This window comes from Schistocerca cancellata, chromosome 3 (genome assembly GCF_023864275.1).
Source record: "Schistocerca cancellata isolate TAMUIC-IGC-003103 chromosome 3, iqSchCanc2.1, whole genome shotgun sequence".
NCBI lineage: Eukaryota > Metazoa > Arthropoda > Insecta > Orthoptera > Acrididae > Schistocerca > Schistocerca cancellata.
The window spans coordinates 388,655,369-388,682,157 of NC_064628.1; the positions used below are offsets into that span (position 1 = coordinate 388,655,369).

The following is a 26,789-nucleotide window of genomic DNA, read 5'->3' on the forward strand; positions in this document are numbered from 1 at the left end:
CTCCAGTTATTTTCATTTTCATTTCAACCTCATATTACACTTTCCACCTTCTAATACCATGTCACCCTCACAACACCCCCACAATGACCCCATTAAGTTTTATTTACATTCCCTCCGCAAACATGCCTTCACCCTAGCCAGTTCCCATCTCTGGCTGCAACCCTTCTTTCCATCAGTCCCTATACCAGTTTCAAACTGAACAATCCATTGCCCTCACCCACCTAATCCTTCACCTACACATCAACTCAGCCAATGAACACAACTCCTATCCTTAATAAAAGTCCTCAATCTTTCCTCTCCCACATCCACACCGGCTGTTCAGAGCATCCTCCTACAGGCCAACCGCAAATTAGAACAGCATGCCACCCTCCACCTCAAAAAACTATTCAGTCTCCTGGTTTCCCACCTCCGGAAAGGCAACTCACTCACCCTTCACAACCTTTCCAGCAAACCTCAACCTCCTCTCATTGCACACAAACCCAGTCTCTCCCATCTACTCAATCTCCCACTTCCAGCTCCACTCCCTCCAAAACCTCAAAATGTCAATCAACACAATCTGGTAACACAACACCCTAATTCAGTAGTTAACCTTTCCTCCAGACCTCTCTCCCAATCCAAAACCTCTGTCCTATCCAAAGGCCTCACCTTCAGCCCCACTCCCAGATTCAACCAAACAGCCCTCGTCAAAGATTTACTGTCCTACACTCGTACTCTCTGCTGGAAATATCACTTTGCCACGAAGAAAAATGATCCTAATCCTACCCCTAATGATCCAACTCCCCAAGACACTATCCAAATTGAACCCTGCCTGGAACAGTTCCGTCCTCCATCACAGCGGGACCCACCTCCTCTTCCTCAAAATCACCCTCTCCAAACCTTCCAGGAATTTCTGACTTCCAGCCTTGCCTCTCAATCCTTCTTAAAAAACCTTAATCCTACTCCCAACATCACCACTGCAGAAGCCCAGGCTATCCGTGATCTGAAGGCTGACCGGTCCATCGTCATTCTTCCGGCGGACAAGGGTTCCACGACCATGGTACTTGATCGTTGGGAGTATGTGGCTGAGGGACTGCGTCAGCTTTCAGACAACACCACATACAAAGTTTGCCAAGGTAATCCCATTCCTGATGTCCAGGCAGAGCTTCAAGGAATCCTCAGAACCTTAGGCCCCCTACAAAACCTTTCACCTGACTCCATCAACCTCCTGACCCCACCGACACCCCGCACCCCTACCTTCTACCTTCTTCCTAAAATTCACAAACCCAATCATCCCGGCCGCCCCATTGTAGCTGGTTAGCAAGCCTCCACAGAATGTATCTCTGCCTACGTAGATCAACACCTTCAACCCATTACATGCAGTCTCCCATCCTTCACCAAAGACACCAACCACTTTCTCGAAAGCCTGGAATCCTTACGCAATCCGTTACCCCCAGAAACCATCCTTGTAACCACTGATGCCACTTCCTTATACACAAATATTCCGCATGTCCAGGGCCTCGCTGCGATGGAGCACTTCCTTTCACGCCGATCACCTGCCACCCTACCTAAAACCTCTTTCCTAATTACCTTAGCCAGCTTCATCCTGACCCACAACTTCTTCACTTTTGAAGACCAGACATACCAACAATTAAAGGGAACAGCCATGGGTACCAGGATGGCCCCTTCGTACGCCAACCTATTCATGGGTCGCTTAGAGGAAGCCTTCTTGGTTACCCAGGCCTGCCAACCCAAAGTTTGGTACTGATTTATTGATGACATCTTCATGATCTGGACTCACAGTGAAGAAGAACTCCAGAATTTCCTCTCCGACCTCAACTCCTTTGGTTCCATCAGATTCACCTGGTCCTACTCCAAATCCCATGCCAATTTCCTTGATGTTGACCTCCACCTGTCCAATGGCCAGCTTCACACGTCCGTCCACATCAAACGCACCAACAAGCAACAGTACCTCCATTATGACAGCTGCCACCCATTCCACATCAAACGGTCCCTTCCCTACAGCCTAGGTCTTCGTGGCAAACGAATCTGCTCCAGTCCGGAATCCCTGAACCATTACACCAACAACCTGACAACAGCTTTCGTATCCCGCAACTACCCTCCCGACCTGGTACAAAAGCAAATAACCAGAGCCACTTCCTCATCCTCTCAAACCCAGAACCTCCCACAGAAGAACCACAAAAGTGCCCCACTTGTGACAGGATACTTTCCGGGACTGGATCAGACTTTGAATGTGGCTCTCCAGCAGGGATACGACTTCCTCAAATCCTGCCCTGAAATGAGATCCATCCTTCATGAAATCCTCCCCACTCTATGTGGGAATGACCAGCAACAAACTGTCCATTCGCATGAATGGACACAGGCAGACAGTGTTTGTTGGTAATGAGGATCACCCTGTGGCTAAACATGCCTTGGTGCACGGCCAGCACATCTTGGCACAGTGTTACACCGTCCGTGTTATCTGGATACTTCCCACTAACACCAACCTATCCGAACTCCGGAGATGGAAACTTGCTCTTCAATATATCCTCTCTTCCCGTTATCCACCATGCCTCAATCTCCGCTAATTTCAAGTTGCCGCCACTCATACCTCACCTGTCATTCAACAACATCTTTGCCTCTGCACTTCCGCCTGGACTGACATCTCTGCCCAAACTCATTGCCTCTGTATATGTCTGCTTGTGCCTGTATATGTGTGGATGGATATGTGTGTGTGTGTGTGTGTGTGTGTGTGCGCGAGTGTATACCCGTCCTTTTTCCCCCCTAAGGTAAGTCTTTCCGCTCCCGGGATTGGAATGACTCCTTACCCTCTCCCTTAAAACCCAAATCCTTTCGTCTTTCCCTCTCCTTCCCTCTTTCCTGACGAGGCAACCGTTGGTTGCGAAAGCTTGAATTTTGTGTGTATGTTTGTGTTTGTTTGTGTGTTTATCGACCTGCCAGCGCTTTTGTTTGGTAAGTCTCATCATCTTTCTCTTTAGATATATTTTTCCCACATGGAATGTTTCCCTCATATATATATATATATATATATATATAATGGAAGGAAACATTCCATGAAGGAAAAATATACCTAAAAACAAAGATGATGTAACTTACCAAATGAAAGTTCTGGCAGATCGACAGACACACAAACGAACACAAACATACACACAAAATTCAAGCTTTCGCAACCCACGGTTGCTTCGTAAGGAAAGAGGGAAGGAGAGGGAAAGATGAAAGGATGTGGGTTTTAAGGGAGAGGGTAAGGAGTCATTCCAATCCCGGGAGCGGAAAGACTTACCTTAGGGGGAAAAAAAGGACAGGTACACACACACACACACACACATATACAGACACAAGCAGACATTTGTAAAGGCAAAGAGCTCTTTGCCTTTACAAATGTCCGCCCGCGTCTGCACTTGTGTGGATGGATGTGTGTGTGTGTGTGTGTGTGTGTGTGTGTGTGTGCGCGAGTGCACACCCGTCCCTTCCTCCCGCCAAGGCAAGTCCTTCCGCTCCCGGGACTGGAACGACCTCCTCACCCTCCCCCCCAAAAAACCCACATCCCCTCATCCCTCCCCCCCCTCCCCCCCCCCCCCCCCCCCCGACGAAGCAACCGTAGGCCGCGAAAGCTTGAGTCCCGTGTGCATGTTTGTGTGTATATATATATATATATATATATATATATATATATACACATATATATAATGGAAGGAAACATTCCATGAAGGAAAAATATACCTAAAAACAATATACCTAAAAACAATATACCTAAAAACAAAGATGATGCGACCCACCAAACGAAAGCTCCGGCAGATCGACAGACACACAAACGAACACAAACATACACACAAAATTCAAGCCCACGCAACAAACTGCCGCCCCATCAGGAAAGAGGGAAGGAGAGGGAAAGACGAAAGGATGCGGGTCCTAAGGGAGAGGGCAAGGAGCCACTCCAGCCCCGGGAGCAGAAAGACCCACCCTATGGGGAAAAAAAGGACGGGTATACACTCGCGCACACACACACACACACATCCACCCACACATACACAGACTCAAGCAGACATATTTAAAGACAAAGAGTTTGGGCAGAGATGTCAGTCGAGGCAGAAGTGCAGAGGCAAAGATGTTGTTGAATGACAGGTGAGGTATGAGTGGCGGCAACTTGAAATTTGCGGAGATTGAGGCCTGGTGGATAACGAGAAGAGAGGATATATTGAAGAGCAAGTTCCCATCTCCGGAGTTCGGATAGGTTGGTGTTAGTAGGAAGTATCCAGATAACCCGGACGGTGTAACACTGCGCCAAGATGTGCTGGTCGTGCACCAAGGCATGTTTAGCCACAGGGTGATCCTCATTACCAACAAACACTGTCTGCCTGTGTCCATTCATGCGAATGGACAGTTTGTTGCTGGTCATTCCCACATAGAATGCATCACAGTGTAGGCAGGTCAGTTGGTAGATCACGTGGCTGCTTTCACACGTGGCTCTGCCTTTGATCGTGTACACCTTCCGGGTTACAGGACTGGAATAGGTGGTGGTGGAAGGGTGCATGGGACAGGTTTTACACCGGGGGCGGTTACAAGGGTAGGAGCCAGAGGGTAGGGAAGGTGGTTTGGGGATTTCATAGGGATGTACTAAGAGGTTACGAAGGTTAGGTGGACGGCGGAAAGACACTCTTGGTGGAGTGGGGAGGATTTCATGAAGGATGGATCTCATTTCAGGGCAGGATTTGAGGAAGTCGTATCCCTGCTGGAGAGCCACATTCAGAATCTGATACAGTCCCGGAAAGTATCCTTGGGGGGGGGGGGGGGGGGAGGGGAGGGTGAGGAGGTCGTTCCAGTCCCGGGAGCGGAAGGACTTGCCTTGGGGGGAGGAAGGGACGGGTGTGCACTCGCGCACGCACACACATATCCATCCACACATGTGCAGACGCGGGCGGACATTTGTAAAGGCAAAGAGCTCTTTGCCTTTACAAATGTCTGCTTGTGTCTGTATATGTGTGTGTGTGTGTGTGTGTGTGTGTGTGTGTGTGTGTGTGTGTGTGTGTACCTGTCCTTTTTTCCCCCTAAGGTAAGTCTTTCCGCTCCCGGGATTGGAATGACTCCTTACCCTCTCCCTTAAAACCCACATCCTTTCATCTTTCCCTCTCCTTCCCTCTTTCCTGACGAAGCAACCGTGGGATACGAAAGCTTGAATTTTGTGTGTATGTTTGTGTTCGTTTGTGTGTCTGTCGATCTGCCAGAACTTTCATTTGGTAAGTCACATCATCTTTGTTTTTAGGTATATATATATATATATATATATAATAGAAGGAAACATTCCACGAAGGAAAAATATATCTAAAAACAAAGATGATGTGACTTACCAAATGAAAGTGCTGGCAGGTCGACAGACACACAAACGAACACAAACATACACACAAAATTCAAGCTTTCGCAACAAACTGGTACCCGTCCTTTTTTCCCCCTAAGGTAAGTCTTTCCGCTCCCGGGACTGGAATGGCTCCTTACCCTCTCCCTTAAAACCCACATCCTTTCGTCTTTCCCTCTCCTTCCCTCTTTCCTGATGAGGCAGCAGTTTGTTGCGAAAGCTTGAATTTTGTGTGTATGTTTGTGTTCGTTTGTGTGTCTGTCTACCTGCCAGCACTTTCATTTGGTAAGTCACATCATCTTTGTATATATATATATATATATATATATATATATATATATATATATATATATATAATGTCCCAAGCCATTAAAGAAATAACACTCCTTTTGCTTTATTCTTGGAGGGTTTTATTCTCAATGCCTATTCTGTATATGTTACTTTTTATTAATGTGTTGGAGTAGTTTACTACATATCTTATAGCTTGTCCTCCGAAATAGGTGGAATATTCTCTTCCAGGCACATGCTGATTTAACCAGACATATTACCCATCACTAGTTCCTTTCTGTGTCTGACTTCAGCCTCACTTGTTTTAGAGGAAATCAAAACTCGTACAATACTGTTTGATTTTGTTCATGTACAGTATAGGCTGAGGAGCAGGCATAATTAAAGAGTACGAAAGGAAAAATGAAAACAGTGGTTTATTCCCGTATGAATTATGATACGGTATGCCAGAAGTGATATTCCAGGACAGAAGGTATTCACATCTGAAGAGTTATAAACATGTGGAACAAGGAAGGAAGCGTATCCTAACCAGTTGGATGCCGGTAAAAGTGAGAGAGTGGGAGGCTCAGACTAATGCTCCTCAGTGGCAGGCAGTAGCCACCCTGTACACTGTTTAAGAAAGGGCTCCTTTTGTGTGTAAATTCCAATTTTACAACAAAAGTATCAGCAACCATTAATTATTTTATGTTGCAGTTACATTCACATTTAGATTTTTGGTGTCTAGATCAGGACACATTGTTCATTGTCAAAGCATTATGTAGAGTCTTAATCACTATGACATACATTTCAACAATTGAAGGAAAAGACAGATTGCTAATTACCACAAAGACAGGCATGATTAAAAGACACTCACAAACAGCTTTTGGCCACAAAACACACACAACACACACACATTCCTACCTTGTTGATATTCCTCCTATCTAGAGTTTCCAGTGTTTGACATACATTTCATATATTTATTTAGCTTTAGGAGCAGTCTACTATCTGACAATTTTTAACAGTACTTTTTGCTTTGGTTAGCAAATCTCTTCTTCTTATTCTTCCATCACATTTTCGCTTAACACTGTGACAGTCCTTGTTTGTGTTTCTATTGTACACTTTTTTCTGTTATGACCTGAGCCTAACTGCCCTGCATATTTTATTGTTAACATTAGACCATTATGGTCAGATCTTTGTCTACGCTCCTCCTCATTACAGGTGGGTGCTTCTCATCCTGGTGTCTGAGTGACCTGCCCTTTGTTTTTTTTTAACCTTTCCCAACCTATTCCTTCTCCTCCATGACAGACAAAGTGTTAGATTTGAAACTTAGGTAGTGTCTCTCTCTATTACATTTTAATGTGACTGTTAGCAGTACCACACATTTCATCTTTTGAAGGCAAATACTGGCCACCTGTTTTGTAATAAACTTGCTAAACAATGGCAAAGCTAGGCTGGAATAATAACAATATGGAAAGGATGCATCACTACTCACCACATAAAGAAGGCATTCAGTGGCTGACAGGCACATTGAAAACACTGCTAGATATGTAGGCTTATACAGGACAACAATTTGCATCCTCAGCATCAGTCTTCAGTGTGACTCAGCAGCAGTGTTCTCTGCAAAATTGGTGTTCTCTGCGAAATTGGTGGGCAGATGAATCGCTGAATTGAATCATGTTGATTTTAGCATCCAGCAACAGACCCAAGGAGACTATCAAGAATTCTTATAGCTATGGGACTATGTTAAGTCCTCCATCAGGCAGAAACCAAACAAGGTGTACACACACACACACACACACACACACACACACACACACAGAGGTATAACTTACACGTGCATGGCCGCTGTCATCACACAGTGTTAGCAACTGTTTTTTGAAATGAGCAGTGATCTTTGCCAGTATGGGTAGCGGCGACACAAGAGAGGGTGGGGTGGGGAGGGATAGCAGGTAGAGATGGTGAAAGATGTTAGTGCTGCTTTGTGAGTGCGCAGGAACATGGTGGTGATACAATAGGGAGCTGCTAGGTGCAACACTGGGAGCCAGTGCTTGTGGTGAGGGGGAGGGAAGGGTGTGAGGAGAGGAAAGGGCTGTGGAGGTGCAATGGTTGGTGTGTGTGTGTGTGTGTGTGTGTGTGAGAGAGAGAGAGAGAGAGAGAGAGAGAGAGAGAGCTGGAGGGTGGAGGGTGGGGCTAGTGGTGTCACAGGAATGAAGAATATGTTGCACAGAGAGTTACCAGCTATGCAGTTAAGAAAAGCTGGTGTTGGTGGGATGAAGGTCTTTCTCTGAGGGCTTCACTGGCCGAAATTATCCTTTCCAACCTGCCCAGAAAAAGACCTCCTGTGCCTTATGTCTCTAGTCACCTACAATATCTCACATACCACTGTTGGCAACAAAGGAGTACCTCACTCTCGATCCAGCACCACCCAGAACTGGAGCAAATAAACAAGTACTCTGCTAAGGTTTTGACTACCTCTCATTGTGCCCCAAACTGAGGAATATCCTCCCCACCCCTCCCGCAATGGTTTTCCACTGTCCACTCGGCATACACAATACCCTTATCTGTTCTTCTCCTCTCCTGCCCCCTGCCCCCTGCTCCCTGCCCTTTGGCTTGTGTTCCTGCAGTAGACCTAGATGCAAGACTTGTCCCATACTTACTTCACTTCATATACTCCAATTGCATCACAGACATCACTCACCCCTTCAAAAGCAGGGCCATCTGTGAAAACAGCCATGTGATCTATCAGCTTAGCTCCAACCACAGTGCCCCATTCTGTGTGATCGTGACCACAACAAGCTGTCTGTCTGCATGAATAGCGACAGCCAAACTATGGCCAAGAGCCAGCTAGATTGCTTAGTCATAGAGCAATGTGCTGGCATAATTTTCTCAATTTTGACAACTGCTTCACAGCCTTTGCTGTCTGGGTTCTTCCCACCGATACTATCTTTTTTTAACTGCACAGATGGCAGCACTCCCTGCAACATATCCTGCATTCCTGTAAATCCTGACCTCAACCTTAGCTACTCCCTGTCTTCCACATGCCCATCACCTTCCCTGCTATCATTCCCAGCAGTGTGTCTGCGTAGCTCTTTGCCCTTCTCTACTTTACTACTCTCCCCTTTGCCCTTCCCCCTCCCCCGGCACAGCCTCGTGATGCTGCACCTAGCAGCCCACTATCTTGCCCCACCACAACCCTGTTCGCTCCTACAGGCAGCACTGTCACCTTCCCCCACCCCCACTCTCACCCCCCTCACCCCCACAACTGACCTGCTATTCCTCTCCCTCCCTGTCTCCTATCCTTTCATACCTCCACTACCCATACTGGCAAAGATCGCTGCTCGCCTCAGACACAGTCGCTATCGGTCTTTAGCGACCAGAGACAACAGTGGGCGTACATATGTGAGTTGGGCATTGGGGAATATGTGTGGGTTCCGTGTTGTCTACATCTGATGAAGGATTCAGTCTGATAGCTAATAATATCTAGCAGTCTTTTTTTTTTTTTACTATTTTTTTTTACTTTTTTTTTAGTGTGCCTGTGTGCTTTTCACAACCTCCTCTGTATGGTGAGTACAATCTATCCTTTTTGTATTGTTGTACTTAGTTATTTGTGTATTCCATAGATCATAATTGTGAACCCCTCACTATTACACGCTGAGATATTCCTCTATGGAGTTAGGAGAAATGACTGACTGGAGTTTGATTATGTGATGTACATAGATCTTTATTTATTTGTTTTGATCACAGAGTTTTTTTTAAAAAACAGAGTTACTGGTGTCAGCTATACAATAGCCATCTTCAGGCAGTACAATAGAAGTAAAAGAAAAACGTTACTATCTACTACAGTAAGAGATTAAAATCAAAGGACAGAAAATGTAAGGTAAGCATGATATACCTCTCATTCTGCTGCACGGCAACATTTTATAACCATGTAAAAGTGAGTTTAAAGTGCCATGCATACTTCAACCAGACATGTATAGGATGCAAAGCTATCCTACAGGTCATTGATGCATGCATACATGAACCTCCTCTTAATTACTTTCTTTAATCATCTGTACATTGTGTGTGCATCCACAACCTCTAGGACAACTTTGCATCCTGTATATGTCTGATTGAAGCAGTTGCGGCAATTCTGGCTTATATTATTTTTACATGGTTGTGACTTGTTTCTGTGCAGCATCATGCTTGTATTATATTTTCTGTCCTTTGTTTATCTCTTATTGTATGAGATAGTAATGTTTCTCTTCTACTTCAAATGTAGATACTGAAGCTTGCTATTGTGTAGACAAAACCGATAACACTGTTCAAAAAACTTTGTGATTGAGGCAATTAACAAATTTTGTAGAAGCAATTGTCAAACAGGTATAATTTCAGTTTATGTTAAAAGTTAATTTTCTTCACATTGCTAGGTAAGCGGCCAAAACTTTCTGTGGCCAAATATATCACTTCTTTCTGTATCATGCTAAGACTGGGTAGTGAGCTGTGCAACTCATTCCTGTTCCTAGTATTGTGTTTATGAATTTTACTGTTGTTTGTCAACTGTGACTGACAGTTGACGACAAGCTTCACAAGAAGCTGTGAAGCCCCCTAGAATAATGGATTTCCTGTTAATCTGCATCTACCTAAATTCTCCACAAACCCCTGATGGTCTGTGGTGGAGGGTACTTCTAGGACCACTAGCTGATCCCCTGCCTTCCCTGTTCCAGTTACAAATGGTGCATGGGAAGAATGATTATTGGTAAGCCACTGTATTAGCTCTAATTTCACAGGTTTTTTTCATCATGGTCATTTCATAAGATGTGTCTGTGAGGAAGTAATATGTTGTCTGACCATCCCAGAAAGTACTGTCTCGAAATTTCAATAGCAAGCCCCTCTGTGATGCATAATGCCTTTCATGCAGCATTTTCCACTGGAGTTCGTTAAGCATACCTGTATCTGTAACACACACATGCTGATTAAACGACCCCGTGACGAAATGTATCAGTCTTTGTTGGATCTTCCCTGTCTCTTCTATCAGTCCTGCCTGATATAAGGGTCACAGACTGATGAACAGTACTCAAGAATCGGTCAGACAAGTGCCTTGCAAGCCACTTTTTTCATGGACGAGTTACATTTCCTTCAGTCTGTGATCTACTTTTCCTACTATGTGTCTTATATGGTCATTCAACTTAAGGTCACTCTGTATAGGTACTCCTAGATATTTTACAGTGGTTACTGTTCCAGCAATTTGTCATCAATAGTGTAGATGTATAGCAGTGGATTTCTTTTCCTATGTATGTGCAATATGTCACAGTTATTTATATTAGAGTCAACTGCCAGAGATTGCATTGTTTGTCAGTCTTCTGTAGGTAATGTTGGCAATCAATACTGTCTTCTGGCATCAATTCTTTCTTATAGACAACCACATCATCTGTGAACAGTCTTAAAGAGCTTCTGACACATTCTTCTGGGTTATTTATACACACCGTAAACAGTAGTGGTCCTATCATACTTCCTTGGGTTACTCTGGAAGTTATCTTTAGATCTGTAGATTTTTTTCCGTTAAGAGCAAATGCAAGGAGCTAATCAATCCAGTCACAAATCTGCTCTGATACTTGGTAAGCTTATACTTTTTTCTCTAACCTTATTTCTGAGTTTAGTGATTGTTTTATGGAATTTCTGGTATCCTTTCATTTTTGTTTATTGATGTTAGAAGTTCATTCTTTTTGTCTACATATCTTCTTACATCTGTTATGACAGATACTAAATAAGTCTTTTCTTGGATCTACTGATTTGCCTAAGCTGTAATGTATTGTTTAGCTAGTAGCAGTTCCATTTGTTACTATATTTATCCCGTAGTTCTGCTGTCAGATGATTTTACTCTAAAATATAAACTTATACTACTGGAAATCCATTGGATAGTATGGATACAGCTTTGGTCAGCCTGGGTGCCACTGGCAATTAGCTGTGCTATTAGCTTCTTCTCAGAAACATTCAGATCTCAAAGAGTAGACACAAATTCTGGCAATCAAAATGTAAATAAATATATATAAATGACCTAGTAGATAGTGTCGGAAGTTCCATGCGGCTTTTCGCGGATGATGCTGTAGTATACAGAGAAGTTGCAGCATTAGAAAATTGTAGCGAAATGCAGGAAGATCTGCAGCGGATAGGCACTTGGTGCAGGGAGTGGCAACTGACCCTTAACATAGACAAATGTAATGTATTGCGAATACATAGAAAGAAGGATCCTTTACTGTATGATTATATGATAGCGGAACAAACACTGGTAGCAGTTACTTCTGTAAAATATCTGGGAGTATGCGTGCGGAACGATTTGAAGTGGAATGATCATATAAAATTAATTGTTGGTAAGGCGGGTACCAGGTTGAGATTCATTGGGAGAGTCCTTAGAAAATGTAGTCCATCAACAAAGGAGGTGGCTTACAAAACACTCGTTCGACCTATACTTGAGTATTGCTCATCAGTGTGGGATCCGTACCAGATCGGGTTGACGGAGGAGATAGAGAAGATCCAAAGAAGAGCGGCGCGTTTCGTCACAGGGTTATTTGGTAACCGTGATAGCGTTACGGAGATGTTTAACAAACTCAAGTGGCAGACTCTGCAAGAGAGGCGCTCTGCATCGCGGTGTAGCTTGCTCGCCAGGTTTCGAGAGGGTGCGTTTCTCGATGAGGTATCGAATATATTGCTTCCCCCTACTTATACCTCCCGAGGAGATCACGAATGTAAAATTAGAGAGATTAGAGCGCGCACAGAGGCTTTCAGACAGTCGTTCTTCCCGCGAACCATACGCGACTGGAACAGGAAAGGGAGATAATGACAGTGGCACGTAAAGTGCCCTCCGCCACACACCGTTGGGTGGCTTGCGGAGTATTAATGTAGATGTAGATGTAGATGTAGAAACAGATCTTGTTTAAAGTGATTAACATTCCAATGTTCACTGAAATAATGTTTTTCATCTTCTTCTTCTTCTTCACAACCCCTTTCCATTCTGTACAACTTGTAAGGAAATTTAAAATCAAAAATTATTACAAATTTGTCATCACAGGATCAAAAAGTTTCTTGTCATTAATGCCACATTCCAATGTCCTCCCACTCAAGAAAATTAATGCTTAATGTCATCAGTTTATTCTCACAGTTCCTGATGATCTTTCACCTAAAACTGAAAATGGTGTGTAAGAAGCCTGTTGTAACATCTGTCTGTGATCCTGGATTCAATATTTGTGATACTGAAAATGGCCAGGGCCTCCACAGTCATCCTAATTGGTTGTTGTGTTACTTCTTTGCAGGGAGGAATGGTAGAACAAACAGTATGTTAGAGCTAAGTACTGAGATGTCAAAAGAACATATAACTGAGTTTAAATTCTAGGATAAGAGGCTTCAGTATTAAAGCCTACCAGTTTTCACTCTACTGTTCCTTGCTCGAGTTGAGGAAAAGAATTATTTCCAAAGAGGTGATAGATTTCAAACAGAAAAGCAAACAAAATAGGTCTCAAAGATAACAAATGGTACTAACAAATGTTTGCTAGTATTTGTGCTGTTCCTAGGATTGATATAACATTACATAATTTCTTGTTATATGTCGCAGATCATGCCCTACAGATGTAATTTTTATTTATGCGTAAGCTCAGTGTGTCAGATACCACAGCTGTTCGGGCAGGAAGTTATGATAACTTTGACCTTTGTCAGACTTACTGATAGCAGAGTAAGACACCATGAAGCTCTGCAGTAATCTCATCCACTGCCATATTTGTTTTGTCAACTGCACTGCTGAGACAAAGTTTTTGGCTGCATGTCAAAATTTGGAAGTTTTTGAGAACTAGTATAAAAGAGTGGGAAACTGTTTGTCAGGAAGATTTGTGTATGTGTTTTTCATTGCCAATATCATGGAAATTCATATGTATGCTAGACACACAGCTATTCTGTGTATACTTCTCTTTGTGATCTCTTGGGAAGATGTAAATGCACTACGACACAGGTATGCCAGTTATTTTTTCTCATGACCCATAACAGAATTTCATGCAGACTGTTATAAAACAAATTCTCTTGTGAGTAAATGCTGTCAAAATTATTATGAAGTGTAATAACAAAAATACATATAGTTCATGCTAATTTTAAAACAGTAAAAGATATTTTTCATAATAGGGCATTCTTTGTTTGACATAAATGAATTGAGGAAAGTATTCTGAATATTTACATTATCCATACATGGAGCTAATCAAAAGCAACTCATTTCTGATTCGAGTTAGAATCAGGACACTTGGTAGCACTTCATTTGTGAATCAGTCCAATTCTTCACACAGCACTACCAGGCACAAACTCGCAAGTAACCAGTTTGTAACCAGCTCTAAGTAACTCACCTTCCCAGTAACCAATGACTCTACTTCCTCATTTTGGAGAGATCAAGTGTGCTTTTTGTGATAGTGGAAGAAATTTCTTAATGCCATTCCAAATGTGCATTAAAATTTTTCCTAAATCAACTTAAAAACATTTTAAGATTATCCATATTTTTATTTCTTCAGATTAATTCCATTCAAAATAATGTGATTAAAGTGAATGATTCATCTGCTAAAAAGTAACAGAGGAAAGGGCTGCCCTTCACATTGTAATTTTGGAAGGGATGGAGTATCAAGAAATCCACTTTATAAATCACTGTAGCTGTGTTTAATTATTCCATAAAAAAAGGCAAGAATTTAGAGTCTGTCTTTCTGCAGTTCCTTCACTGCCAGGACAAGCCTGTAGTTCACATCTTTGTGGATGTATGGATGAACTTGACATAATCGAGATACCAAACCCAAAGATACTTGAGCATAATGGCAATTGGTCACATCTGTCCTCCAGGCTCACACATGGCATTTGCTGTTTCCATACCTTCACAGGAACACTATGCGTGGAACTGCATTGTCAGAAAGTCGGTAACCAATCGGTGATTTCGATCAGCAAACAGTTCTTTTCTCCATGTATGACAATCTCATTTGTTGTTCTGTGTAAGTACCTTTAAAATGGCTGACTTCCACCATTCACATGCTTACACAGATGAACACAGACAGTTTATGCTGCTACCAAAATAAACAAATACACACACATAATGGGATTTATATAGCAGTCTTGAATTGCAAATTCTATTTAAATAGAACAAATTTACGATGACAAGCAATCCACCATGAGCGCTGTTTACAAAGGAAAATGACCTCTTGAGTATCTAGGCTACTAAGTAGACCTGACATATAATTTACGAAATTAAACATCTATCCCTGCTACAAAGTAACTCTCCAATCTTGGGAGCCTCTGTGTGTCACAGGACATAACGGTAATATTTTAGTAGGTGCTGTAAAGTGACTTACTGTAATACAATTTGGGCACCTTAGCCAGTAGTCATACATAAATAGGAAGAGGACGGTGAGAAAAGCAGAGCACTACTTTTGTGTATGAAATATAGAATTACTCTGAGTGAATACATCTCATCAAGAAGTGTAACTCAGTTCTGCCCGGGTGATCATTTTTATAGTGAAGTGTATTAAGCAGATGGATATTTCCATTTGCTGTTATGTTAAAGAATTAAGTTTCCCAGTAAAACATAACAAAACTTTTAACAAAAAAAACCTCAGCCTGAGACTTGGCAGGCTCTTCCACTGTTGTATTTACACCATGAAAAAAAGTTTTCATTACCCCGGTTCCCAGAACTCCTGAAGATAGATGTTGACTGTGGATATTGTATCACAGACACAGTCCCTTTGATTGTTCAGAGATGTCACTAAACCTGCCCAAAGATGTAAGCAACCTGTATGAACAGTGTCTGCTAGAGAGAGGGGGGTCCGACAGCCGATCAGTTCCAGTTGTTCCTCCAGGAAGGAGGTAGACGGCTAGTGTTGTCTGTAGTTCAACCATGCCTAGACGGTCAATGCCACAGTTCAATCACATCGCCATTGTTACTTTGTGTCAGGAAGGACTCTCAACGAGGGAAGTGTCCAGGCATCTCGGAATGAACCAAAGCAATGTATGTTGTTCGGACATGGAGGAGATAGAGAGAGTCAGGAACTGTCGATGACATGCCTCACTCAGGCTGCCCAAGGGCTACTACTGCAGCAGATGTCCGCTACCTATGGATTATGGCTCAGAGGAACCCTGACAGCAACACCACCATGTTGAATAATGGTTTCCATGCAGCAACAGGGCGTCATGTTACGACTCAAACTGTGTGCAATACACTGCATGATGCGCAACTTCATCCCGATGACCCTGGCGAGGTCCATCTTTGTGACCATGACACCGTGCAGTGCGGTACAGATGGGCCCAACAACATGCCCAATGGACTGCTCAGGCTTGGCATCACATTCTCTTCACCAATGAGTGTCACATATGCCTTCAACCAGACAATCGTCAGAGACGTGTTTGGAGGCAACCCGGTCAGGCTGAATGCCTTAGACACACTGTCCAATGAGTGCAGCAAGGTGGAGGTTCCCTGCTGTTTTGGGGTGGCTCTATATGGGGCCGACATATGCCGCTGGTGTTCATGGAAGGTGCCGTAACAGCTGTATGATTTGGGAATGCCATCCTCCAACCGATAGTACAACCATATCTGCAGCATATTGGTGAGGCATTCTTCTTCATGGATGACAATTCGTGCCTCCATTGTGCATAACTTGTGAATGACTTCCTCCAGGAAAATGACATCGCTAGACTAAAGTGGCCAGCATATTCTCCAGACATGAACCCTATCAAACATGCCTGGGATAGAGTGAAAAGGGCTGTTTATGGATGATGTGGCCCACCAATCACTCTGAGGGGTTTATGCCGAATCACCGTTGAGGAGTAGGACAATCTGGACCAACAGTGTCTTGTCAAACTCGTGGATAGTATGCCATGACAGAAACAGGCAAGCATCAATGCAAGAGGATGTGCTGCTGGGTATTAGAGGTACCAGTGTGTACAGCAATCTGGACCACCACCTCTGAAGGTCTTGCTGTATGGTGGTACAACATGCAATGTGTGGTTTCCATGAGCGAAAAAAAGGGTAGGCGCGATGTTTGTGTTGATCTCTATTCCAATTTTCTGTACATGTTCTGGAACTCTTGGAACCGAGGTGATGCAAAACTTTTTTTTTAGATGTGTACTTTATACAATAATTAAGATGTTTTTGATACATTGTTAGTTCTTAAAAATGATTAATCGTACAACTAAAATTCACACTTGAAAAGTGTTCTACAGTAAACAGAGATCCTCTTTACCTAATATGAGGCATTGTTGAATATGTTTTTCTATATAAAATTTTATCCATTACATGATGATAACAATTAGTTAAAAAGCCATTAATTTTTTAGGAACAAAATTAATTTCCAAGCTACTCAATGTTGATTTAGTAATGAACAATATTCGTCTACATACCTAAGTTAAGCAATTTCAGCAACTGATATCATCAATTTTTTGTGGAATTTTCTAATAAAGTAAATTTAGTTAAAATAATTATTTGAAAGCCAGGAAGTATCCTAGTTGAGCATAAGGTAATTACAAACATGATACAATTGGAAACAAGATTAATCATGTTAACAGATACCTACAGAATATATGTTCTACACGTGGCCAGTGTATTGGGATGATCATCATTCCTGTCATTGATAACTTCATGATATTGTTACCATGTTTGCCACATTAGAGTGGCCACTTGTTGATACATTGCCTATTTGTCTCCATCTTGGAATCCTCAGCTGACATTTTTTTAAACCATTTTTCTGACATTGAGCCAGCAAAAGTCACTGGCATTGTAAAAGGTGGTTCACTGCCAGCAATAGAGGGTGAGCCTTCAGCAATGCCAACCACTTGTGCTGGCAAAATACCATGGAAATTGGTGAACAAACATTGTCCAAAGATTTAAAGGGAGAAGCCAACAGGCGATTTGTCATGTATAAAATAATTCTCTTTCCGATGTTCCATTGAGTCAGTTATAGGAATAAAGTATGTTAATTGATCGTTTCATTGGTTTTCAGTAGAGTATTTTAAGCACTGTAAAGGAAAAAACACACAATGGTGAAACAGCCAAACATCAGTTTGTAAAATAATAAATACTGTAGGCTATTACACAAGGGTTTTCCCTTCATAATATGAGGGCAAATTAGAAAGCCTTTGCCCCTATTTTTTTTTTTTTAGTCACATTACGGCTGTAAATAGGAAGTCAACAAATCTATTCCCAGCATTGGGTCTGTCTTGGTTCATGCCAGCCATATCTGCTGGTAGCACTGCCGCACGGCGCTGCTGTCAGTTGTTAAAGATGCTGGTTGTGCTTCACATGTCCACGGCATTAGAGTAACGAAGTGTGATTCGTTTTCTATGGAGCAAGAGACAAATGCCAATCGAGATCTACAGGGATATGCAGCCCAAGTATAGGGAAAACTTTCTTGCTTTGAGAACTGTGAGGTGGTGGTGGTGGTGGTGGTGGTGGTGTGAGTTCAATAAAGGCAGTCAGTCTTGCATGACAAAGAGTGGTCAGGGAGGCCCCATTCAAGACTGATTGACAACATTTCCCATGTGGATGCAGTGGAGAAAGCAGATCGGTGTGTGCAAATCACGGTCATTTCCTGGGAGCTTGGCATATTGTATGGAAGTGCTTACGACATCGTTACTGGAAGATACTGGAAGATTTCACGTCAATGGGTGTCTAAGTAGTTGGATGACATGATGAAAGGCAAGAGAATTGTCTTCACTGAATCATCTGGAACAGTACTCCAAGAAGGGTGAAGGTTTCCTGGACTGCATTGTTACTGATAATGAAATGTGGATACTGCATTTCTCACCAGAATCCAAGCAGCAGAGCATGGTGTGGAAACGTCCAGGTTCGCCTGTGACAAAAAAATTCTGTTCAGCAGCATCTGTTGGAAAAGTAATGTTAACGGCCTTCTGGGATAGCTGTGGATCGCTCCTGCTGGATTTCATGCCACAAGGTGCAACCATCAATGCCGACAGTTATTGTGCCACACTGTCATGTCTGAGGGCTGCCATCAGGCGAAGGTGCTGAGGGATTCTCAATGTGGATAATGTGATTCTGCTCCACAACAATGCGAGACCACTTGTGGCAATATCAGAACTGTCAAAAAGCTTTGGGCAGTTCGCTGGGAGATTCTGGACCACCAACTGTACAGTTCGGACCTTATCCCTAGCAATTTTCATGTTTTTGGACTCCTAAAGTAGTTCTTGGCAGGACAGCAATTCACAAGAAATTATGAAGTAAAGACAGCAGCCAGATGGTGCTTCAATAATCAGCTGGATGAATCCTACCACAGAGGCATCTCAAATTTAGTGACGCATGTGAGAGAAGTGTGAACTGGTGTGGGGAGTGTGTGGAAGAAGTGTAAAGTATGTAGAATAGGGTGTGTGTGTGTGTGTGTGTGTGTGTGTGTGTGTGTGTGTGTGTGTGTGTGTGTTATTATCTGTATGTACCTTGCTTTGGCTACTAAAAAAGAGGGGCAAAGACTTTCTGATTTGCACTCGTACATAAATCGTTATTAGGTTTTAGTAACAAAATTAAAAATCATCCATATTCTTGCACTGCCACCACAGAGGTCACTGTTCTCTATCTGTTAGCCCCTATGGAATTCTTCTTCCGGTATCACACCGCCCATCCCATCTTTATCCCCTTCCGTATATTTATGTTTTCTTCGTTCAGCACTTGAATTCAGTACTCCTGTGTTATCTAGGGATTTCTGCTGGGTACTGCATTTTTACAATTTTTTCCACTACTATCTTCACAATTTGAACTCTGAATTACTAATTTCTTTTATTGTATTTCATTCCCCAGTTCCAGTTGAAAGGATCTTCACCAGTGTAACAATTCTAGAAAATGGTATTTAGCCTTCTCTCTTTCATTCTCTGTTTTGGTGCGAGTGTGGTCACTAATTGATTGAATTCCATTACTGATGTAACATAAGACCAAAAATTCTAAGAATTTTTTGTCAGCTTGGTAGATAGAATTTAACTTTCAAATTATGCACAGTTCTCTTTTTGCATATTTGATCTTTGATAGTTTTTTGTTTGTCAACCAGACTTTCATTACATTTAAATTTGAGGTGTTCTCTTTGCTTTCAGTACAGCTTTCTGACTCAGCTGATGAATCACACCTAGTCTTTCCCATCCTCTCACAACCTTGTTCAGCATATACCTGTCTAAAGCATATTGTACAATACTTCTTAATTTTGTCTGTTTACACTCAGTTTTCATAGTTTCAGAGATGAATGTGTCATACTGACTGCTCTAGTAATCTGAGATCTGTTTCTTGATCCACTTATAACAAAGGCTGTCAGTAAACCATATGTTTATGGGCATTTTTCAACATAGTAGCCTTTTAGGGCCACTCACTTTTGCCACTGGTGCTGCAGGCTCGTTATACCCTCTTTGTAAAACTTTTCTTTCTGCCTGGTAAAAAAGGCCTCTACGTCAACCATGACCTCATCTGACTGAAAATGAGTTCCATATAGATGTTTCTTGAGCTTAAAGAAGAGATGAAAGCCCGAGTGGGATCAAATCAGGCGAATAAAGTGTGTGTCAAACCATTTCAAAGCCACAGGACTCAATGGCACACATCTCAGTGACAGATGTGTGCAAAGGTGCATTGTCCTGATGAAAGAGCACTCTTTTTGTTAACATCCCGACACATTTCACTTTGACAGCCTCTGTGAAATGCACACATGGTGCATCTGACATCACTGAGTGTGCTGTCCATGTGTAGAATGGCGAAGGCATGCAATCTGTCTGCATTTGATTGTGATGGTCCAGAGATTTGGCACTAGCATTTTGAAAATTTCATGACTTGCCAGGTGTTCAAGGAGTACTGTGGTGAGTGTCCAACACACAGCAAAACCAGACATCATGGTGTTGGGCAGCCACCCCTCATTACAGATGTTGGACACTGTAAGGTGGGCAGACAAGTAAAATGGAAAAGGTGATGATCTGTGGTGGAACTAACATCAGAATTTAATGTTGGGCAGAATACAAGTGTATCTGAACACACAGTGCACCACACACTTCTAACGATGGGCCTTTGTGCATGTGCATGTGCCACTGTTAACACCACATGAACAACTATGATTGAAATGTGCACATGACCATCAGCACTGGATGCTGCCGCAGAGGCAGAGCATTACACCACCTGATAAATCCCTTTCATTGTGCAGGTATGCGGGCAAGAATCGGTCATCTTCCAGGGGAACAGCTCCTTGACACCTATATTGCGGGACACAGACAAGCTGATGGCAGCTCCATTATGTTCTGGAGAACATTTATGTGGACAACCATGGCTCCAGTGGAGGTCGTGCAATACACCATGATGGCCAAGGAGTGTCATACACTGGTTGTAGACCATGTACACCCCTTCATGATGATGTTTCCCAATGGCAGTGGCATTTTTCAGCAAGATAAAAGTGCCCTGTCTTAAGGCCAGGAGTGTGAGGAACTGGTTTGAGGAACACAGTGGTCAGTTTCAGTTGATGCGCTGGCCCCCCAACTCACTAGATCTGAACCCAATCCAACACATCTGGAATACAACTGAACTTGGCATCAGAGCTGATCACCCACCCTCCCCAGGATTTGTAGGAATTAGGTGACTTGTTTATGCAGATGTGGCGATGACTCCCTCCAGCAACCTACCAAGGTCTCATTGCTTCCATACCATGATGCTGCAATTCATAATACCAACTTGTTATTTTTTAATCGTAAACCTTACACAGTTGCAGTGAAGGGTTTGCAACCTGTGGCAGTACTTGGAATTCTGTACGCCCCTAATTTAGAACAATATCACACACATCTCAGCATGTACCATATCCTCTAATCACTTTATAGTCTTATTCAACAGCTGGTAAGCTGTATCAAAGCACTGCACTGAACAGTTATTTGAATGTTGTGAAGGGCAGTTGAATTTCGTGAAAATAAATATTTAAGTATAGTTATTTATAGGTCCCCTGACTCTGACTTTAGGGCATTTCTGCGTAAGCTAGAGATGGTTCTTCATTCACTTTATAGGATTACCAAAAATTAATGATATGTGGTGACTTCAGTATTAATTTTGTGTTTGATTATGCAGGAAAAACATGATCTCATGCTGATTGTGTTTTTTCCAACCAGGGTGCAGGGAAACCGTAGCACAACCATGGACAATATTTTTATTCATTGTTCTTTGGGAAGTAAGTATTCTGGGTAGTAAAAGGATGAATAGCCTTTCAGACCATGATGCACAAATTTTAATGCTAAAAGGTTTCTTCACACAAATAAATGTTATATATACTTGGAAACTATGTATAAAAGCTAATCCAAAGGCAATAGAGAGTTTTTTGGACCTTGTTAAGGAACAAGAGTGGCAGGATGTTTGTAGTGCTAATAACATAGATGATAAATAGAATGCTTTCCTTAACACATTTTTCATGCTCTTTGAAAGTTGCTTCACATTAGAATGTTCAAAACAGGGTACTAGCAGTAAAAGGCAGCCTGAGTAGCTGACTTGTGGAATAAAGATATCATGTAGAACAAAGTGGGAATTATATCAAAATGTTAGAAGTAGTAACAATTGAGCTACAGTAACCCATTACAAATAGCACTGTAAGGTGCTTAAAAACGTTATTTGGAGGGCACTCATTCATGAAGGAAGTGTCTGGTCAGTAGCACAAGGACAAGGATATGAAGTCAGTACATAGTAAAAATATTTCAATTCCATATAAGTCAGATATATACAGTATTTAACAATCACTTTCTCAACATAGCTGATGAATTACACAAAACCTGAGTTTCAGCAGGGAATCATATAACCCTCTTGGAATAGGTCTTTCCGAGACTGATATCTGAAATACTCTTCCACGGTACTAACAAGGAAGAGACGGAGTCAATAGTTCAACTTTCGCCATTAATTTAAATCAATGCCCACTCACAGGTAATGTCTGTAATTCCTTTGTGTCTTAATTTGTAGTGGCTGCTGGATAAAAATGAAGTCAGTGCTTCCTTCTATGTGGGAATGACCAGCAACAAACTGTCCATTCGCATGAATGGACACAGGCAGACAGTGTTTGTTGGTAATGAGGATCACCCTGTGGCTAAACATGCCTTGATGCACGGCCAGCACATCTTGGCACAGTGTTACACCGTCTGGGTTATCTGGATACTTCCCACGAACACCAACCTGTCAGAACTCCGGAGATGGGAACTTGCCCTTCAGCATATTCTCTCTTCTCGCTATCCGCCAGGCCTCAATCTCCGCTAATTTCTAATTTCAATTTGCCGCCGCTCACCTGTCTTTCAACATCATCTTTGCCTCTGTACTTCCGCCTCGACTTTGCCTTTACAAATGTCTGCGTGTGTCTGTGTATATGCGGATGGATATGTGTGTGTGTGCGAGTGTATACCTGTCCTTTTTTCCCCCTAAGGTAAGTCTTTCCACTCCCGGGATTGGAATGACTCCTTACCTTCTTCCTTAAAACCCACATCCTTTCGTCTTTCCCTCTCCTTTCCTCTTTCCTGACGAAGCAACCGTTTGTTGCGAAAGCTAGAATTTTGTGTGTGTGTTTGTGTTTGTTTGTGTGTGTATCGACGTGCCAGCGCTTTCGTTTGGTAAGTCACATCATCTTTGTTTTTAGATATATTTTTTCACATGTGGAATGTTTCCTTCTATATAAAAAAACAAAAATGATGTGACTTACCAAACAAAAGTGCTGGCAGGTTGATAGATACACAAACATACACGCAAATTTCAAGCTTTCGCAACCAACGGTTGCTTCATCAGGAAAGAGGGAAGGAGAGGGAAAGACGAAAGGATGTGGGTTTTAAGGGAGAGGGTAAGGAGTCATTCCAATCCCGGGAGCGGAAAGACAAAATGCGGAGAGTAATGAGGATAAGGGGCAAGGGTCACAACATTGGTAGTGTGTGGATAAGTTGAGAGTCTGATGAAAGGCATGCTTGGGTAGCCCATGCAGCTCTGATGACCTCTGTGTTTGGATGGCTTAGTGGTCAGAGCATCTGCCTAGTAAGCAGGAGATCTGGGTTTGAATCCAAGTCTGACACAAATTTTCGACTTTCCCAATTGATTTCAATCAACCTTAGTTGTAGCCAATGTCTGTAATTCCTTTTTGTAAATTAATCACATCCGAGTAATAGCACATAATGAAAAGACAAAATTGGGCACTCTATACAAACTAAGTATTGCTGCCACCTACTGCTCATGCCAAGGAGTACAGCACTATACAACAAATTCAACTTATGGGAAACTAATGCTCGATAAATACACAAATGATTATGAAAAGTTAATAAATACTACTCAACACAGATAATGTGTTACTGTTGTCTTCTTCACAGATGTACATAAGAAAACAAGTACACTAAATGTCGTATGCAAACTATATACAGCTGATTCTGCATTCTACATGCTCATTTATGATTAGAATGCTACAGTATTGCCAACTCCAAAGTTCTTTAATAAAACTCTGAGCTTTGTACACATTTTTAAAGTATTGTTTGACAAACACTGTGGTTCTGGTGTGACAAATGTGGATGAGTCAGATCCCAAAAACAATACTTCAGCAATAGGTGACACATCAACTGAATTTGTGCTTATATATGCACAGATATAAAATGAGTGCCAATGGCCTTGCCGCAATGATGACACCGGTTCCTGTCAGATCACTAAAGTTAAGTGCTGTCGGGCTGGGCTAGCACTTGGATGGGTGACCATCCGGTCTGCTGCGAGCTGTTGGCATGTGAGGTGCACTCGGCGCTTGTGAGGCAAACTGAGGAGCTACTTGATTGGGAAGTTGCGGCTCCAGTCTCAGAAACTGACATAGGGCTGGGAGAGCGGTTTGCTGACCACATGCCCCTCCATATCTGCATACAGCGACGCCTGTGGGCTGAGGATGACATGGCGGCCGGTCAGTACCTTTGGGCCTTCATGGCCTGTTCGGGAGGAGTTTAGTTTTAGTTTTATAAAATGAGTGCTGTGCTACATAAATTATATGTACAAATAAGAACCCAGGTTTCATTAAAAGTGGATTTGGTAAATTTTTAATTCCACTTGCAACTATTACTTCCGAGCTTTGTGATGATCAGTTTGCGATCCTTCATGATTAATGAAGTGTTTTCTTGACACTGTGTGGAATGACATGTCCACTGCTGGAATTCTCACTCATGATGCTAAAGATAAGCAAAATGAAGCTAATATGCAAACACGGATGTGATTCGGGCTACTACAGCAAGCATAGTGCACATCAACATTCAGACATCGTGCCCATGGCTAACTGAGGTAGTCACTAGGGGCAGGCTGGTCACTAACTGCGGTCATCTAATCCACCATGCACATGCAACATGATTCCAGTGATACCAGACACAGTGTCTTCATAGGGCCATACAAGGACCTCTGGGCCCTCCATTGGCAATGTAGCTGATACATGTAACTACTTCCAGTGTAATAAATAGTATTTCTTTTATGGCCATGTGTCTCCTTGTGTTCCTAGTTAAAAGGAAATTGCTAATGAGTGAAGGTAGGAGTTTCATGTATTTCAGATCCTGTGGTTTTTCTGCCATTCAGCTCTTCCTTGGAGGATCTACTCGATTTACATCTCCAGCAACAGCAGACAAATATGGCCATGCTGGGGGTGGTTGTTGGCTACGGTGACCCAGGTTCTATTGCCGGTAGTTCGTCCATCCTCTTTGCTCAACCTCCCTCCCTCCCCCCCCCCCTCCCCCAAATTATTAATTCATCAAAAGTCTTGGATCCTTATGAGAAACAACTTTGTCACCATTCTGTCATTCTGTGGCCCACAAGGAGGTCTGTAAGGCTGTTTTCTTATTGTGAATCCCCCTCGTATGTATCACTGTGTCAGTTAGCTCCTCTGCAAGAGCCAACATCACTTGCTTCTGACGATATGTGTTAATCACTGTCTTCCTACCACCACAAGTGTATGCACGTGGTAGCTGCAGGTGTTGAATTCTACCGAAGTCATAAACAACAGCAGCAATCGTATTGAACTTGGGTGGCCGAACTTCACCACCTCAGTTGTAACTGTCAGTTCATCACTCGTGAGTCTCAGGAGTCTTATGCGGACACCATTGTCAGACACAGTCATTCATTTGGCTCTACACAAGGAGGCACATCAACATGCCCTTCAGCTTGAGGACCCTATGTTAGAAGAGGTTTTCAACATTGCATAATCATTCAAAGTCTCCAACACTGCAGGCTGCCAATTAGAGGGTTGGAGTGATGTCACCATTGTTGATGGTATGCATCCTCAGCACACGGAGCCTAACGTGCTGTGGGAGGAGGAGGTGGCCACACTACAAACAAGCCAACTGGGCTGATGCAGTCAAACATGCCTTTAGCTGCAGGAACAGTGAACACTGCTTCCTTCATGTCCCTCGTGTTTTGCACAGCATTAGCAGGCAGCCAGCCCTAAGTGATGGACCTTTTGCTATAAAAGTAAAAAAAGTCACTTAGCAGTTATACGTCAATCTCTACCTTTCTAGGAGCCATTGCTGGAATCAGCAAACGCCGATATTCACGCTGTTCCATCATCATGTTTGCCATTGTCTGTAGGCCACAACAAACTTTTCATTGAATTGCAAGCGAGGGTTAAGCCATTAATCCTACAAGTTAACACTGGGGTCGCCATGTCCTTAATCAGCTCAGACGTTTGCCAGGCTAGGGTCCCCATTGTTGCCACACCACGAGTATTGACTGGTAAGCTACAACAAACTGCAGGTTCCTATTCTTGGCCATTCACTACCGAAATAGCTTACAAGTTAGTTGTCTGTTCCGTTATGTATTTGGTAGTTAATGACACGAGTACCGAAAGTATGTTTGGGCTAGATGCCTTTGCTACTTTTGGTTCTTCTATTATGGACACAATGCACCGTGTCCAACCAAATGCCTTATTAAGTGTTGGATTTCTTGTGTTCTGAGTTTTCAGGTTTGTCTGCCCTGCGATAGGTTGTGCAAGCACTTTCACAGTGCACATCGCCCTCGAATCCTCCACCTGCCCTCACTTTTTTTGGGCACAGCCAGTGCCAGTAGCTTTACACAACAAGGTTAAGATGGAGCTGCATCACCTAACATCATTGGGAGTGATTAAACTGATTTCCTGAAGTGCATGGGTACAGCCTTAGTGACTGTAAAGAAGCCATCCAGTCAATTTCTGCTATGTGATGACTTTGAGGTCACTACTAA

At 42.7% G+C, this 26,789-nt stretch overlaps 1 protein-coding gene and 1 non-coding gene across 3 annotated transcripts in view; both read left to right on the forward strand.

Annotated features, from left to right (window-relative positions):
* The first annotated feature begins 13,302 nt into the window (after window positions 1-13,302).
* LOC126175102 (uncharacterized) overlaps window positions 13,303-26,789 on the forward strand; it is a 92,557-nt gene continuing 79,070 nt past the window's right edge. Inside the window, exon 1 of one of the 2 annotated variants that reach the window (XM_049921657.1) lies at window positions 13,303-13,586. In XM_049921657.1, coding sequence (XP_049777614.1) covers window positions 13,495-13,586 — 92 coding nt within the window. In that variant the 5' untranslated portion in view covers window positions 13,303-13,494. The remainder of the gene's footprint in view (window positions 13,587-26,789) is intronic. The other variant, XM_049921656.1, reaches the window with a different exon arrangement.
* On the forward strand, window positions 23,567-23,639 carry Trnat-agu (transfer RNA threonine (anticodon AGU)). Its single transcript has one exon. It is a non-coding gene; the product is annotated as a tRNA-Thr (tRNA).